The following is a 17,447-nucleotide window of genomic DNA, read 5'->3' as shown; positions in this document are numbered from 1 at the left end:
GTAGTGAAGCAGCAATGGAATATTTGCGTAAATTATGCTTTTATTGAATCTGTTTCACTTTTTCCAGCTGTGTAATTAAACAAAAAAGTTGTATGGCTTTTTTTTTTCGGGAAGGAATGTCATTTCTTGGTGTAGTGACAACAGGGTGGTGGGGTTTTAAAATATTCCTACCTTCCCATGTTAAACTGTCTTGTCTTGCAGGTCGTACATTTCCGACACACCCCTATTTTGCTGCTCCATTGGGTGCTGGCCAACTCTCTTTATATAATCTCTTGAAAGCCTACTCTCTGCTGGATCCGGAGGTGGGCTATTGCCAGGGCCTTAGTTTTGTAGCAGGAATCTTGCTGCTACACATGAGTGAAGACGATGCTTTTCATATGCTGAAGTTTCTCATGTACGACATGGGCTTGAGGAAGCAATATCGACCGGACATGATTATTCTACAGGTACAGTAGTTACATTATGCTTGTTCTTAAATCCTGATCTGAATTAAGGTTTTAATTATTAAGTGACTAAAAGTGACTGTGGATAAAAATAGCTGTTATTTTCTTAATTTTAATAGATTGGTTAAAATTGACCATTTTACATTCTAACGTTAGTTGCATCATCAAATTCTCATAATTGGGAAAGATAAAGCAGGGTAAAGATATATAACGTTCAACAGTTGTAGGGAATAATATTTATAACTTTGATTAGGGGTATCAGAGAGAGATACAAACAATTTAGATAGAAGTGGGCACATAACTGGAAGGCTATATCACTTTCACGAACCTTTGAGAATAATCACTGTTCCCTCAAAGTGTGTAAGTGGTGGAGGGACAAGGGGTTTGGTGATGGCACTAATGATCAGCTTTGATTAAATTGGGAAGAGGGCAGATTGGGCCTTCACTGAGGTTTATAGTTGGTACCTGACGGAAATTTGGCTCTGAAATTCTGTGGATCCAGCATTCTCCAGAAGGGTCTGCTACTTATAGATTTTTCCCTCAGAGCTCAGCTAGTGACAAAAGAGGAGCAGGAGACTGCTTGAACTATAATGGGTTTTCAAGGCCTTTAATTTCACTACCTTCCATATACAATTACAATCTACTTGGAGTTAATTTGATGTGCGTTATTAAAATTATCTTATTTGGGTTTGCAGATACAGATGTACCAACTTTCACGACTCCTCCATGACTATCACCGCGATCTGTACAGCCACTTTGAAGAGAATGAAATTAGTCCCAGTCTTTATGCTGCCCCATGGTTTCTCACCGTATTTGCCTCTCAGTTTCCTTTGGGTTTTGTGGCCAGAGTCTTTGGTAAATGTCGCTGTTTATTTTGAATTACAACTTAACTGCAGTGAAAGAGAAAAGATACGGCTGTTTTCGGAATTCAGTGGTTTAACAAGAGAAAAAGATCACAGCACGAATTAAATTCTGCCAAATAGTGCAATGGTGCTGGTATGAAGTTATCAGTTATGAGCAATAAGTTGGTTGAAATTATTTCATCTGAACTGTTGTTCATTATCCTTATTTTAGAATAAAAAATTTATAACACCCTTTTTAATTCTTTATTTTTACTCTGAGTTGTTTCAAGTCACAAGTTGTCACAAAATGATGCAGCAGTTTGCATTCCTAATGACTTCATTAAATACATTTTCATGCTTGTTTTGTAGATATGATTTTCCTTCAAGGGTCAGAGGTCATCTTTAAGGTAGCCCTAAGTTTGCTGGGAAGCCACAAGCCACTGATTCTACAACACGAAAGTCTGGAATCAATAGTTGACTTTATAAAGTGCACTCTGCCCAACCTTGGACTCGTGCAGATGGAAAAAACGATTAATCAGGTATTAACTTAATTACTTGGTTGATTCAAAAATATATTGTTTTGTACTTCTAGATCTTCTCACACTTTTTTGCTCAGAGAGTTGGGCAGGATATAATTAAGAGAAGCAGTTAGCTGCAGTTTCAGCTAACAGAGAATTTCTTCACAGAATGACTGTGTTCTATGCTGTGAAACTTGTAGACTCTCAGGGTGTTCTCCCTCAGGGTTAAAATACTGATTCCCATTAGTGTTAGCATCAGGTTGACAATGTTTCAAGATTGATCTTGAACTTGAGACTCCGGAACAATCTGTGGGATACCATGGTCAACAACCAAGGAGAGACGTCCATTGGGGATGTTTAAAAGAAGCAGACGCAGAAAATGCTGGAGAAACTCGGCACATTTGGTAATATTTGCGGAGAGAGAGTAAAGTTAACATTTTGAGTCTGGTATGACTCCTCTTGCTGGTGATTAAATGAATGGTGATGTGTAAGTATGAGGAGCTGTTTGATGACCACACGTATTGGCCTCCTGTTGGCCCTCCAGCTTCACAAGTTGAACAGAATTGAGTTAACCTGTGCAGTCTGGCCATTAATTGGCCAGTTGAGGGAAGTTCACAGCCAGCTTATCGTTTCCTTCATAGAATGGGCTGTTGACTCTCATTTGAACCTGATGATGGGATTTTCAAAGCCCACTGAGAAAATCCTGCCCCCAAACCAAATATTAGACTAGCACCTGCCAGGTTGTACAGGACATTGGTGAGGCCTATTCTGGAATACTGTGTCCAATTCTGGTCACCCAGTTATATGAAGGATATTATCAAGCTGGAGAGGGCTCAGAAGAGATTTACCAGGATGTTGCCAGGTGTGGAAGGTTTAAGTCATAAAGAAAGGCTGGATATTGTGGGACTTTTCTCACTGAACGTAGGAGGTCGAGAGGCAACCTGATAGAAGTTAATAAAATATTGAGGGCTATAGATAGAGATAGTGGAGTCATCTTTTGCTAGGATGGGGGATTTCGAGACTAGGGAGCACATTTTTAAGGTAAGAGGAGAGAGATTTTAAAAAGTCATGAGAGGCAAATTTTTTACGCAGAGGTCGGTTCGCGTGTGGAATGAACTTCCTGAGGAAGTGGTGGATGAGGGTACAACTACAACGTTTAAAAGACATTAGGATAGGTACATGAATAGGAAAGATTTAGAGGCATATGGGCCAGGAGCAGGTAAGTGGGACTAGTTTAGTTTGGGATTATGTTCAGCATGGACTAGTTGGATTGAAGGGTCTGTTTCCGTGCTGTACAACTCTATTGATAGCAGTAATAAGGCCACAAGAATAAATTTCCCACATAAAGTAATTTTTTTTCTGATTGTCTCTCGTTTTTGCTGATGACAGGAATATTTGGTCTCTGCTATCTGACTGAGGAACGAAATAGGGGAGGGGCATCTGTGGTGGAGTTAAACATCCATGTGCTACAGAGGTACATCTCTGACCCAAGGACTGTTCACATACCAGAGATGGGTTCTCAGCTTCTGCTGGAGAACCAGGCCAGACTGAAATCAGTAACTGGCTGCAGGCTGCTCCACAATTCTTTGTGGGGGCCAAGTAGCCTTGCTTTAATATAGTGCCTTTGACCAGTGGATATCTCAAAATGCTTTACAGCTGACAAAGTGCAAACCTTTTATTGACTGGCACCAATGGGACCAGGAGTATGCCTGTTGACCAAATACTCCGAATAATCAAGAGGTATGCGTAAACGCAGTGAACCCTGAATGAGAGACATCAACATCCCTCAAAAAATCTTTGATTTTAGGTGGTGTGTTGATGTTTTGATAATAGAAACGTAATGCAGGGGGGTATACATATCACTGTTCAACTTCACTTGCAGCATAAATACTCGGCGTTGCAGTGCGTCGTGGTATTTGAAGTGTATAACTTCTGCCAGTTTATCAAGCGTGCTGCTTGATGAGGTGCCGGTTAAAACAAAGCTTGATATAATTTTTGATATGTAATCAGTACTGTAATGTAGGAAGCACTGGAGCCAAGTTAAGCTCAGCATGCTCCCCCAGATAAAAATCTGACAAGGGAACCTGGTAATGTCTTTTTATGAAGTTGCTTGAAAGATAAATACTGGTCAGGACAGCGGGGAGAACTCCCCTACTCTTTCTCTAAATAGTGACATAGGATCTTTTACGTCCATCTGAGAGGGCAGGCAGAATCTGGGTTTAAATATTTCATCTCATTGAATATCTTTATCAGTGTAGTACTGCCCTGGATAGTTGCCTTGATTTTTCTTGAAGCTGTATGGTCCAAACCGATGTAAACATTATATTAGCAGGAACACGTTACAACTTAATCCACATTTATTCCATAGTGGTTTGGAAAGAATCCAAGAAAAGACTTTGGATTACAACTCCCTCCTCCCTGGCTCCTGGCGTATCCTGTTGAAACAGTGCAGCAAAGTCTGACGCCTTTTAATTTTTAAATCATTCTTGTTTTGGGTTAAGTGCACAAGCTTATATAGCATGCAGCAATAGACTGATCTGAACTATGTTAGTTCTGTGATGTGGCTAGTTGTTGAATATAACCATACTGCTATGTAGAAGCAGTAAGTGGTGGCTGACTGCTTTGCCACGGGGAAGGGGGGAGAAACACAACATGTTCTTCTGTACCTTCCTGGTTTAGTTTGAAGGTAAAGGTCAACATACAAGGAGAGGAAAAGAGATGAACACAACAGGCCAAGCAGCATCATAGGAGCAGAAAGGCTGACGTTTCGGGCCTAGACCCTTCATCAGAAAAGGAGGAGGGGAAGGGGGTTCTGAAATAAATATGGAGAGAGTGGGAGGCGGATAGAAGATGGATAGAAGAGAGGATAGGTGGAGAGGAAACAAACAGGTCGAAGAGGCGGGGATGGGGCCAGTAAAGGTGAGTGCAGGTGGGGGAGTTAGGGAGGGGATAGGTCAGTCCAAGGAGGACGGACAGGTCAAGGGGGCGGGATGAGGTTAGTCGGTAGCAGATGGCGGTGCGGCTTGAGGTGGGAGGAGGGGATAGGTGGGAGGAAGAACAGGTTAGGGAGGCAGGGACGAGCTGGACTGGTTTTGGGATGCGGTAGGGGGAGGGGAGATTTTGAAGCTTGTGAAGCTTAGTTGTCCTCGTTTTTCAAGGACCGTAACTTCCCCCCCCTCAGTGGTCGAGAACGCCATCAACCGTGTCTCCCACATCTCCCGCAACTCATCCCTCACACCCCGTCCACGCAATCAGAGCCAAAAAAGAATCCCCCTCGCCCTCACGTACCACCCCACCAACCTCCAGATCCAACGCATCATCCTCCGACACTTCCGCCATCTGCAATCCGACCCCACCACCAAAGACATCTTTCCCTCCCCACCCTTATCTGCTTTCCGGAGGGACCACTCTCTCCGTGACTCCCTTGTCCGCTCCACACTCCCCTCCAGCCCCACCACACCTGGCACTTTTCCCTGCAACCGCAGGAAGTGCTACACCTGCCCCCATACCTCCTCCCTCACCCCCATCCCAGGCCCCAAGAAGACTTTCCACATCAAGCAGATGTTCACCTACACATCTGCTAATGTGGTATACTGCATCCGCTGTACCCGGTGTGGCTTCCTCTACATCGGGGAAACCAAGCGGAGGCTCGGGGACCGCTTTGCAGAACACCTACGCTCGGTTCGCAATAAACAACTGCACCTCCCAGTCGCGAACCATTTCAACTCGCCCTCCCATTCCTCAGACGACATGTCCATCCTGGGCCTCCTGCAGTGCCACAACGATGCCACCCGAAGGTTGCAGGAACAGTAACTCAAATTCCGCTTGGGAACCCTGCAGCCCAATGGTATCAATGTGGATTTCACAAGCTTCAAAATCTCCCCTTCCCCTACCGCATCCCAAAACCAGTCCAGCTCGTCCCCGCCTCCCCAACCTGTTCTTCCTCCCACCTATCCCCTCCTCCCACCTCAAGCCGCACCCCCATCTCCTACCGACTAACCTCATCCCACCCCCTTGACCTGTCTGTCCTCCCTGGACTGACCTATCCCCTCCCTAACTCCCCACCTACACTCACCTTTACTGGCTCCATCCCCGCCTCTTTGACCTGTTTGTTTCCTCTCCACCTATCTTCTCCTCTTTCCATCTTCTATCCGCCTCCCACTCTCTCCCTATTTATTTCAGAACCCCCTTCCCCTCCCCCTTTTCTGATGAAGGGTCTAGGCCCGAAACATCAGCCTTCCTGCTCCTCTGATGCTGCTTGGCCTGCTGTGTTCACCCAGCCCTGCACCTTGTTGTCTCGGATTCTCCAGCATCTGCAGTTCCTACTATCTCTGAGGAAGAGAGATGTCAGGTTTCAATAGAATGGGATAGAAGTTTATAATGCACATGTGTCCATGCAGAAAGGAAGAAATGAATTCAGTGAAAAACATGTCACTTACTTGGCATGTACCTAGCAGCGTGTGAGCTTGCTAGTTATACTGGGGTGCGAAAAATAAATACAACAAATGTACTTAAGAAGGAGCAGGAAAAAACATCTGAACCACAAGCAATTGATCAACAGATCAAGTACTGAATGGTCTGCTTTTGCTTTTGAACACGGAGGTGTGGCTCTCGGTGCAATGACAATGTTCACATCAGCTCTTCTACAAAAGTAAACCTAAGTGGCCACCTGATTAAAGGTGTATGTCCCTTTTTAATATTTCATATATTTCTCCTTAAATTTCAATCAAATAAAACCATAAAATATGTGTTTAGAACCTGCTATTGTAGCTATTCCGCACCCCACAACCTAACCCTTTGCAGTGAATTAGATTGTTATAATTTTTACAGGCTCTCTCCGATAATTGTTTGGTAACCATCTGCTCTTGTCTAAATTATAGACAGCTTACAGATAATACAAAGTTTCACAGTTCTGTAGATTATGGTGAAGTTGCATCATGGTGAGTTGCATTGTTTATTATAGAGAGCTCAGAAGTAAAGTGCAGTTATTAGTTCCTCCTGTGAGGAAAATTATTCTCAGATATTGATGAATAGTTGTCCAAATAATTCATGGACCAGTCTATGAACAGCTCCCACCCTCAAATAAACTTTCCCATTCCTGTTTAATTGTGCCATATCTTTCCCTGGAGGTTGCTGGAATTATGGGATGGAAATAACACAGCGTCTCTTGCAAGGAACAGGGAAAGCAACTATGTACCTCTTTACAGCTAATTTTCTCCCCATTCCTTCCTGTTTTGTTATGTTTAAATGTAAGACCCTATTTTTGGATTTAACTACAGGTCCACCACTTGCAAATTTAATGTAAAATTCTCTCATTCTTCCCTAAAGGTTCTTTTACAATGAACGTATTGATTAACACTTTCTTACTGCATTAAAGATTTAAAGTACTAAATCTGTGGCTGGATCCTCAAAATAGTGTTCTGAAAAACTACCTTAATGCATTCAGAGAATCCATCCTTCATAGTATTTGTGCCAATTAGGTTCACCCAGTCTACATTTTGCTGTGATTATTATATTACTCTTGTTAGATGCACTTTAATTTCCTGATTTATAGAGCGCTGTTCATTACCACAATGCTTGGTGGGCTGTAAACCACTCATACCAATGTTTGCTGCTGCTGTTTACTGTTTCTTAGCTCGACTTAGATGATTTTACATTTTGAATTTCTGATCCAGGATCCATTCTCCCTGATGTACTGATCAGCACTACCCTTTTTATTCTTCCTAAATGTGGAATACTCTTGATTGTTACCAAACTTGGTCAACCTATTGCCACATCTCTTTAATAGTAATTCAATCATTTCTGCTTGCTTCCGTTTGTGCTATAAATTCATCCACCTTGCTGTGAATGCCTTATCTTCTGGACCCCTGTAAAGTTTGAACCCTTTGTCTGAGGATGGCAGTAAGAAACAATCAGCTCCTTTTAATCCAACCTTATTTTGTTTGCCTTGTTCTCTACCTCTAATTTAACGAATTTTCCCTTACTTGATCCCTCACCATCACTGGTTAGTAAACCACTCTAGTTATAAAACTCACTAGAACAGCTGTCCCAGCTGAAGACCATTCCAACCTTGGCCAGACTGGTGCCAGCTGCCCAGAGCTAAAACCTATTTCTCCCAAACCAATGTTTGAACAAAACATTTAGTGTTCTAATCCTATTTACCTTCCACCAATTTGATCATAGTTCAGGTAATAATAGAGAACCTTTTGAGGTTCTGCTTTTTTAATTTAACCCCTGTAAACAGAGCCCACTTCTTAGTCTTAAATGTATGTATGAGTTTCTATTTTCGTTTTTTATGTAGATGTATGTATGTCTGTCTATCTTGAAAAAAACTGTTTCTCGTTCCTCCCACAATGAAATCTTTCCAGCTTAGAACTGCATCACTGAAATCTGACAATGGGCAGACAAGCCAATATCCTGGGATTCTTGCTGTTGGCTATGCAGCACGGTGTCTATTTCTTGGACTACGTTGCCCCCCTCCCTCCCCCACTGCTACCATATCCCAGTTAACTCCCCTCATTTGAAGGAGTTCCAGTACTTCATTGCTATGGTCAGTTTGCCCATTCACCCTGCAGCCTCTGATGCACAGATTTGCCAAAAATGAATCAGTCCTTCCTTTGGCCATGGCTTGTCAGTACACCAAATTTGACTGAAATCTGTCCCTTGGATTTTGACATATTATTTACAAATGAGGCTGATTAACAAACAAGTTTGAAAACATCCTCTGTTCTCACCTTCAGTGGCACAGGTCATAGATCTGATTTAAAAGTTACATCTCTCATCTTGCAAATTGACTTTTAAACATGGAATTAGGGCATGTCATTTTGAACTTTGTTTTTTATAAATAATATAGGAAAAAGGGAAATAAGGGATGAATTTTCATGTTAAGTTCCCGTTGCCTGCTAAACTGATTGCACAGTGATATTCAAGTTGTTGGGATATTTTTATTTATTAACATTATTAAATGGGCGGCCGCCATTAAGTTTTTCCCAGTCTGTTAAAATTGTTTACATATAAAGAATATACTACCAGTAATTAAATCAGCTACATTTTTGAGTAAGGAAGAAGTTAAAGCTACAAAAGGAAGGAAACAATTTACTACAAAAGCAGAAGTTGCTGGAAGAGCTCAGCAGGCCTGGCAGAACACGATGAGGAAGGGTTACCAGACCCAAAACGTTAACTCTGATTTCTCTCCATAGATACTACTAGGCCTGCTGAGCTTTTCCAACAGTTTCAGTTTTTGTTTCTGACTTACAGCATCCACAGTTCTTTCGATTTTCATGAAACAATTTACTAATCTTATAGCTCAATGAAAAAGCAATTGTAAAAGAGTTTTATTTGCTGTACTAAAAATGACCTATGTTGATGTGTCTAGGTGTTTGAAATGGATCTTTCCAAACAGCTGCAAGCCTATGAGGTTGAATACCATGTTCTTCAGGATGAGCTAATAGATTCTTCAGCTGCCATGAGTGACAACGAACGATTAGAAAAATTGGAAAAAAACAACAACAGCTTACGCAAGCAAAACAGTGATTTACTGGAGGAACTTGAGGTTAGTCATGTGAATTTTGAGCAAAATATTTGCAAATGTTCAGTTCTAATATCATTACTGAAGGTGGAGAATTGTTGCTGAAGTCTTGGCCAAATTTCAAACGAAAGGAGAAAAGGATGGTGATTAGTTGACAGGTCTACCCAGACTGGCTGAACCATTGCCCTGGAAAAAGCAAAAGGAACTATATTTTCCCCAAACTCCCAGTTATCCAAAAAGGCACAAAGCTTGAACATTCCTTTTTTTTTGTTTCAGAAAGCAGATCTTTTTAAGAGAATATATATTGCCTGTAGCAAGCATGTATGAGCCATGTTAGTAGACTAAATGGTCATCTTAAATTGGTTGGATGCCAATGGAGTTGATCGCCAATGCCTAGGACATGCAGCATATAGCATATGCACCTGGCATCACACCTACACTGAAAGTAGAAAGGCAAAGTATCTCAGATATTTGAACAATTGGTTAAGCAAGCCATTTCATGTTTTACTGTGCAATAACTACATGTGCAGTATTTTCTATTAACAGAACACTGCAATTAGTCCAAAATGACACACTGCACATTTCACAATTGGATACTGTCGTGTATAACTTTCTTGTCCAGTGTGATACCAGGTACATAGGCCCTCTATCCCAACGAATGGCTGTTTGAAGCATGGTACATGTTCCTTTGGTTGTCCGTAATAGGCAAAGTACAGACTATACTCGGGTAGCCCATGATTGCAAATCTCAAAGTAAAACCTCTGCTCCAGATATGGTTCTACAGTTGGGTAATACTTACTGAATAATCCCGAGTGTGCTAGTTGGTATACTTGCAACCATTTTTAAGATAATCCGTAAAGTTCATTTAACCTTATTAGAAGTGATATGCGTTCACTCATAGAGACCTGTTGTCTGCAAAGAGAATGAATACATTCAAGCATTGCATTTTATTGAGTGATTGGGAACTTGTAGAGCACATAGTTCTCCATCACTTTCTCCCTTGAAATACCTCAGATAATCAGAGTCAACTTAACAACTAATCAGCACCCTTTTCATCTGAAGTATAAATTATTGCAATCGTTTGAAATTTGGCACTCTTCCATTGGTCCTGATAAGTGTGAGATAGAAGCTTTTGGCAATATGTCACTTCTCAGTGGTATTCAAGTGCTGTACTATTGACCTCTAATACTGTTGATAATGTGACAGTCCAGCAGTAAAATATACAAAAATCACATCCAGGACAACTATAGTAAGGAATTAATTTATAGCTTCATGCACATGACAAGTCTCAAATTTTAAATGTGTAATTTGCAAATAAGTACAGCTGGTGATGCAGATATATCCAAGGCAAGTTTGAGAAATTTCATTAGACTGCTTTTGTACCCTGATGACTAGCTGAAGAGTTGCTTTTAACAAAAGATCTTCTCCTTGCCATCTCTGGGAAAACTGAATTACTCTAGGAATTAAAAAGCGTGGATCTAGGGCCAAAAGAAGTGTTCAATAATACAATTGACAGATTATCCCAAAAGAGTATTAATATTGAAGAACTTGGAACAAAGACAGGGTATGGTAGCTGGTTTTCTAATCTTGCTACCTGGACTAATATAGACCAATGGTCCCGAGAAATTAGTTCAAATCCCACCACGGCAGAGAAGAACTTAAATATAGCTAAGTAAATAAATCTGGAAAAGCAATCTACTGACCACAAAACTGCTGGATTCACATGAAAGGGCATCTGCTTCACTAATGACCTTTTGGGAAGCACATCTGCTGTCCCTAACCAGTCTGGCCTATATACAACTCTAAACCCACACCAATGTTGTTGACACTTAACTGCCCTCAGCAGTGGCCTAGCAAGTTATTCAAGTTGTACAGAAGAAAGTGAAACCCGTATCACATGAATGTTATTTTTAGTAAAACTAGAGTTCAGGAACCAACCAAGCATATTCTGATTGCATCATGTTACAAATTTAAGAGTAATATATTTCAGTTCCTGCAGTCAAGTCCCACACAAGAAACCTGAAAACAGGCTGATATTTTGGTGAGATTTAAACTGAGACTTCCCTCTTCTGTGCCTGTAAAACATCCAAAACCTCATTTCAAAGAACAGCAAAGAGCTTTTCCTTGCCTGAACTGCAATAATCTGTCAGGGGACTACCTCGTTGTTGTTTGTTGGATCATGTGTACAAACTGGGGGTCGCATTTCCCTTTGTTACAGGATTGCTTATCCATTGAAAAATTATTCCTTATCTGTAAAATACTTTCTTGACTGCTCAGAGATTGTGAAAGCTAGTGTATAAATATGTCTGTCTTTTCTTCATGAAAGGTCGCTCATACAAAAATTGAGAGCCTGGAAGCTACTGTAAAAGCCTTGCTATCCAATGAAGGAAGGTTGAAGCAAGTCATTTGTACCTTAGAGCTGGAAAGAGCTGCACTCTTGGCTGCAGTTGAAGAATTTCAAAAGCAGGTTCCCAGCACTGAACATGCTGACAACAGAACACAGTCTGAAAGCACAAGAAAATGATTGTAAAATCTGATGCACTTTACATAAGAGAAAACAGATTGTTTTTAAAAAATGAATTAATTAAGCAAATGGAATTTTCTGGTTCCTTCACAACAGTACGATCCTTATTTGGGTCTATTCTAAGGCACAACAGTATCCAGCAGTGTAGTGACAATATGAATCACTGGATCATCACTGTTAAAGACCGATCAACAAGAGATTCCTTTCTCCAAGAATTGTGGGAATTTATTAATACCTAATGGTTGCACCCTGTTTTTTTTTAATATATAGACCAAGTCTTAACCAATAGATTTGGATACAGTGTTTGAAGTGTTTGCCATAGTATCTTGTATACAGATACAGTTTAGAGTGAAACATATACTTGCAGCAAATTGCTAATGTCGAAACATTTTGACCTACAACATTACTTCTTGGATGGTCACTCCATTTCAGGTGATAACAAACTATTCCGAACTTCTTTTGGCCATTAATTGGGCATTTTGCTTTACTTTCCATAATTCACTTCTGTAAGTAGTGTTCTTGTTTGTAGGAAAAGCAGGATTTCATTTTTACGTTTCTTACAAAAGCATTTCTATACTTTGGTAATGTCTTTAGATTGATTCCATCTGATATAAACCATTTGGGCAAATAAAAAACACATTGGCCTAACCTACTGCAGCTCAGTTAATCTGGAGCAATCGCATCACTGAGCAGTGACAAAAGAAAACCGAGAAGCAAGGAGAGATCAGACTTCTCTTTGGTAAATATTGCTTTGTCAAAATATTAAAAGGAGGATAGAAGAGGGAGAGACGGGGTCTTCGAGTTGGTGCTAATAGGGTATTATGTGAACTTGTTTCTGGGGCCATTAAGCATATTAGTGTATATTAATGTCCCCAACAGTTCTATTTCAGTATTATTTTTAATAAACACTGCAATTTATTGATTTTCTGTACTGCTGTGCTACCCCCATGAGTCTGGGGTATAAATGGTCAATGGGCATCTGTGCATTGACAGTTGTAACTCCCAAGTTACACCTGCTGACTTTACTTTAAATCTGTGCATCACACAGGCAAAAGTTGCACTGTGTTTTTATTTTTTTTTAAAGAATCTAGCCAAAAAGAATTGTTAGGATCACGTTGCTTTGGTTTTTCATCTCTCTCTCTCCTGTCATTCCAGTATTGAAGTGGTGCAGTTGAACAGGGGGGGAAAAAAAAGGAAGAATAAATTACATGAATCATTCAAACAAAAAAAGCTGTTGGCATTTATGCTGTTCCCCTATACCTTTGAACACGTCTCCACTCAACAATTACAAGTCATTCTGGTTCTAGCTATAATAGTATTAGTAGTGAATCATTGAATCGTACATCTTTGGCTCACTAATAAAGTTGTCAGGAAGGCAAAGAGAATTAGGAAAAGTGAGACACCTTAAAAATGCTGATTAGATGATTTTTATATTTTTGGTTAAAAATAAATATTAAATTCATTTTGTGAACAATATTAATACCAGATTCAAAAATAAATTCAAAGCACTTCCAGAAAGTTACAGATGTCAGTACAAATTTAAAAAAAAAATATGGACAAGTAGAAATTGCAATCCAAATTAAGTGGCATTTTTATAATACTTGCATAATTAGTAATATTTGATGTTATGGAAAGTAGCTTCTTGTCCATCTTTTGTCAGTGCCAGTATGTTACCATTATGAATAGAAAGTGCCCAAGAAAGGGGAAAATGTTAACCATGGTTGTGTGGCAGTTATAGTTGTTGATGACTTTCATCATGCTGCTGACAAAGCTGGCATTAGTATTTACATCTGATGAAATTCTAGTACCAAAAGCAAAACACCAAAGGTGACAATATTTTTTAACATGGATTTGCCATTCAATAGGCATTTCATTTAACAATGCAGTATATAGGTATATTGATGCCATTGAATAGTGCTTGACAATTGTTTGAGTTATTGAATGTGACCTTCTGACAACCAGTGAAATGTGACGAGTGTGAAAATGCTGAACGTCTGCTCAATAGACTTGGAAATCCAATTAAGCAACACTGTAACCACAAGCTGACTTTTATTGAAAATCAGAATTGCAATACATTACTTTTTTTTTCTGTATTTAAGCCAAATTACTTGTAATTTTGGAAACAATTAACGCCATATTTGGTAGGGGAACTTGCTTTAGACAGAACTGGTTTCTACCAGGTTAAATGGATTGCTTGCTGTTCTCCTTTCATTCTTTTTCGTCCTTCACTAAGGAACTCCAGAGTTAAAGGCTGAAAGGACATGTGACTTTTCTTTGTCTACTGATCATTTGGATACTCTCTTTGGATTATTCATAAATCAAATAGAAGAAGAATGATGTCAACATATGCCCTTTAATTAGATAAATTGAACTGGTACATATCCCAGCTGCATATATTTTTCAATGAAGACTATTTTGGAGGAAATACATGACATTAGAATTGGATTGATAGCCTAAAGGCGATAAAAGTTCTTGCTATCATTACCTGAAGGAACTCCTTTAAAGCAAAGACAGTGTAGGTATTGAACATCATTCCAATGTTGAGATTCCAGTGTATTTGAACACCAGCATAATTAATTGTGCTTTACACGTTCATGTGCCTTCTTAGTATGATTCTGATTCCTCAGTTGTAAAATTGCATAATAGTGAGCCAAGCTATATGGCACCAGGAAATGGTGTGCATTAAACGGATTGCCACAAAGCTGTGATTTTTTTTTGTTATCCATTCAGTGAGTTTCTTTGAATCACAACAGGTCACAGTGGGTCTCAGCTGGATTTCTTTATCACTAGCCATACGCCATAAATTAGTCAAAGACTGTCACCGTCTATTGTCTATCAGCAAATAAGCGACCAGCATTAGTGTCAGATTTAAAATGTAACTCGATGATACCCACTGGTCTAAAAAGAAAATTAAATTTGGGTCCAATTTGTATTGATTGATAATGCTCCTGTGAAATTCAAGATGGCTGGTATATGCCTCTCTCCCGCTGTTGGATCTGCAGTATTGCGTTTAACTTTAGTGTACTTCTCTGTTGAGAATAGTCATACATTTCTACACTGTTACAGATCCAGTAAAAGACCTTGACAATTTTGGAATGTTTACACTGCCATCTCACTTTTTTTTTGTAATCTGCTATGTGGGCTCCAGTGTTTAAAAGTGGAATGTTGCTGCTGATTCTTTTTTAGTAGTAATTATAGATGTTACGTCTGTGATTCATGGCAAACATGCCCCTGTGCCTAACTTCAGAAACTCTATGGGGTACGGCAAGAGGGAAAGAGATGGATGCACCAAAGGAATTGGGCATGTGCAGAATTAGAATAAATTGCCATTCCTGTTTTTAGTTTGAATTTTTATTTAATAAACTGTTTTGAATCACTGTAATTTATTTTTTTTTGATTCATTTGTACGTCTTGGATCCAAACACTATACAGTGTATAATTGCTGGGATGTATCCACTGGGATTCTCTGCTGTTAATCCCAGGAGACTTTCTGTGGGACACGATAATGGGGTGAGTCCCTCAGTAACCAACCAACGGAAGGTGCCTGTGATATTGGGGGGCATCTAAGGAACAGTGTTTACAGATCCAGTGAAGGTTGCTGGGATAGATTGGTTTTGAAATTCTCTCTCAAGGGTGGGCAGAGGTTGCATCCTTAAAGTCCAAAGAAGGAACCATAACATAGGGTTGCAAATATGTCTCATTTGCAGCCATTCTTTCTGATTATAACATGTTTTCCCTCATTGCCATACTGTTGGATCATTCATAATGAATCCTTGCAACTTGCTGTCATTGCATACCCGTTCGACCTGCCTTGAGGGAATTTAATTTCTTGCTCGTAGAAGTGAGGGTTTGGAGATTATGGGTCTGTCTGCTGGGCCAGCCTCTCCTGTGCTGTTCTTAATGTATTGTGTTCTTAATGGAAAGAGTGAGAATGGTCTCTGCTTATCATGAGATGCAGTCAAGCCCAGATGTCAATAGGCAGACTACAGTGGCAAATGAAAGAAAGTATCTGAAACAAGGAATTATGTATGATGTGAGGCTTTCAGTAGGATCACTGGCAGGTAAAGTCTGAGGTTGTTGAGGCCTTGCAGTGCCTTGTGCATATTAATGTCAGATGTTTAATACAGTATATTGTGTGTAGCTGACTACTCTTACCTTTCCTGATCTGATAAGGTCATGAAAGTTATTGCAGTGCTGAGTTGCTCTATCAGTGCAGTGATTGAGGTGGCCCTTGGCTCTATCCATAGTAACTGAGAACTTAGAATTGCACAGTACAGAAGAGGCTCTTTGAACCGTCAAGTCTGTACTGACCAAATGAAAAACACTCCAAATCTACTGTAGGGGAGTATAGAAAGTGCCAGGGGTAACTTAAGAAAGCAATTAGGAAAGCAAAAATGGGGCATGAAAGAAACGCTGGAGGGTAAGATTAGGGAAAATCTCAAGATATGCCATAAGTATATCAAAGGGAAAAGGGTAGCCAGAGAAACAGTAGGAGCCAAGGGAGCAGAGAAATCAAGGGCCAAAATCAATCTGAAGTGCAATGAAAACAATGGGAACAGGACAAGTAATGTTATCAAGATAAGCCTTAAGGCTTTGTGCCTAATGCACAGAGTGCTCTTAGTAGAGTGGATGAATTAATTATGCAAATAGATGAAAACAGGTACGATACATGCAGAGAATTAGAGACATGACTGCAGGGTGGCGAGAGATGGGAACTGAACATCCAGGGAAATTCAGTATTTAGGAAGGACAGACAAAAAGGAAAAGGCAGTGTAGTTGAATTGATGATTAAAGTGGAAGTTAGGCAAGGTATTAGCTCCGATGATGTGGAATCTATGAGTAGAGCTGAGAAACCCCAAGGGGCAAAAAAAAATGTAAGTTGTGAAAAAACCGCCAAACTGTAGGGTGATGTTAAGAATGGCATTAAAGAGGAAAGTAGAGATGCATGCAACAAAGGAACATCTGCAATTATAGATTACTTTAATCTGCATATAGATTGGGCAAATCAAATCAGTAACAATACCGTAAAGACGGAATTCCTGGAGCAACATTTTTGAGGAACTAATGAGAGAACAGGCTATCGAGTATAGAGAAAGTAATAATTGACGGTCGAGTTGTACAATGCCCCTTGGAATGAGTGACCATAACATGATAGAATTCCACATCAACCTGGAGAGTAACATAGTTAATTCTGAGACCATGGTCCTGAATCTAAATAGAGGAATATATGGTATGAGGCATAAGTTGACTATTTCAGATTGAGGAACATTGCTTAAAGGGATGATGGTGGAAAGGCAATGGCAAACATTCAAAGTGCCTGGGTGAACTGGAACAATTGTTCATTCCTCTCTGGTGTAGAAGTAAAACAGGAAAGGTGGCCAAGCCATGACCAACAAGGGTGATTAGAGATAGTATCGGATCCAATGAGCAGGCATACAAATTGGCCAGAAAAATGATAGACCTGAGGAATGGGAACAGTTTTTAGTACTCAGCAAAGGATGACAAAGAGATTGATTGATTAAGAAAAGAAAAATAGCATGCAAGTGCAAGCTTGTGGGAACATAAAGATTGATTGTAAAAGTTTTTATTAGT

At 40.0% G+C, this 17,447-nt stretch overlaps 1 protein-coding gene across 4 annotated transcripts in view; it reads left to right on the top strand.

Annotated features, from left to right (window-relative positions):
• tbc1d1 (TBC1 (tre-2/USP6, BUB2, cdc16) domain family, member 1) overlaps positions 1-15,237 on the top strand; it is a 247,611-nt gene extending 232,374 nt beyond the window's left edge. For all 4 annotated transcript variants that reach the window (XM_048600721.1, XM_048600741.1, XM_020532585.2 and 1 more), the window contains exons 15-19: positions 202-446; positions 1,139-1,298; positions 1,655-1,824; positions 9,179-9,355; positions 11,658-15,237. In XM_048600721.1, the coding sequence (XP_048456678.1) occupies positions 202-446; positions 1,139-1,298; positions 1,655-1,824; positions 9,179-9,355; positions 11,658-11,855 (950 nt within the window). In that variant the 3' untranslated portion in view covers positions 11,856-15,237. The remainder of the gene's footprint in view (positions 1-201; positions 447-1,138; positions 1,299-1,654; positions 1,825-9,178; positions 9,356-11,657) is intronic.
• Positions 15,238-17,447: the final 2,210 nt, after the last annotated feature.

This window comes from Rhincodon typus, chromosome 1 (assembly GCF_021869965.1).
Source record: "Rhincodon typus isolate 14 chromosome 1, sRhiTyp1.1, whole genome shotgun sequence".
NCBI classification, from domain to species: Eukaryota; Metazoa; Chordata; class Chondrichthyes; order Orectolobiformes; family Rhincodontidae; genus Rhincodon; species Rhincodon typus.
The sequence above is the reverse complement of the archived record's forward strand: the minus strand, read 5'-3'. Positions and strand labels throughout refer to the sequence as shown.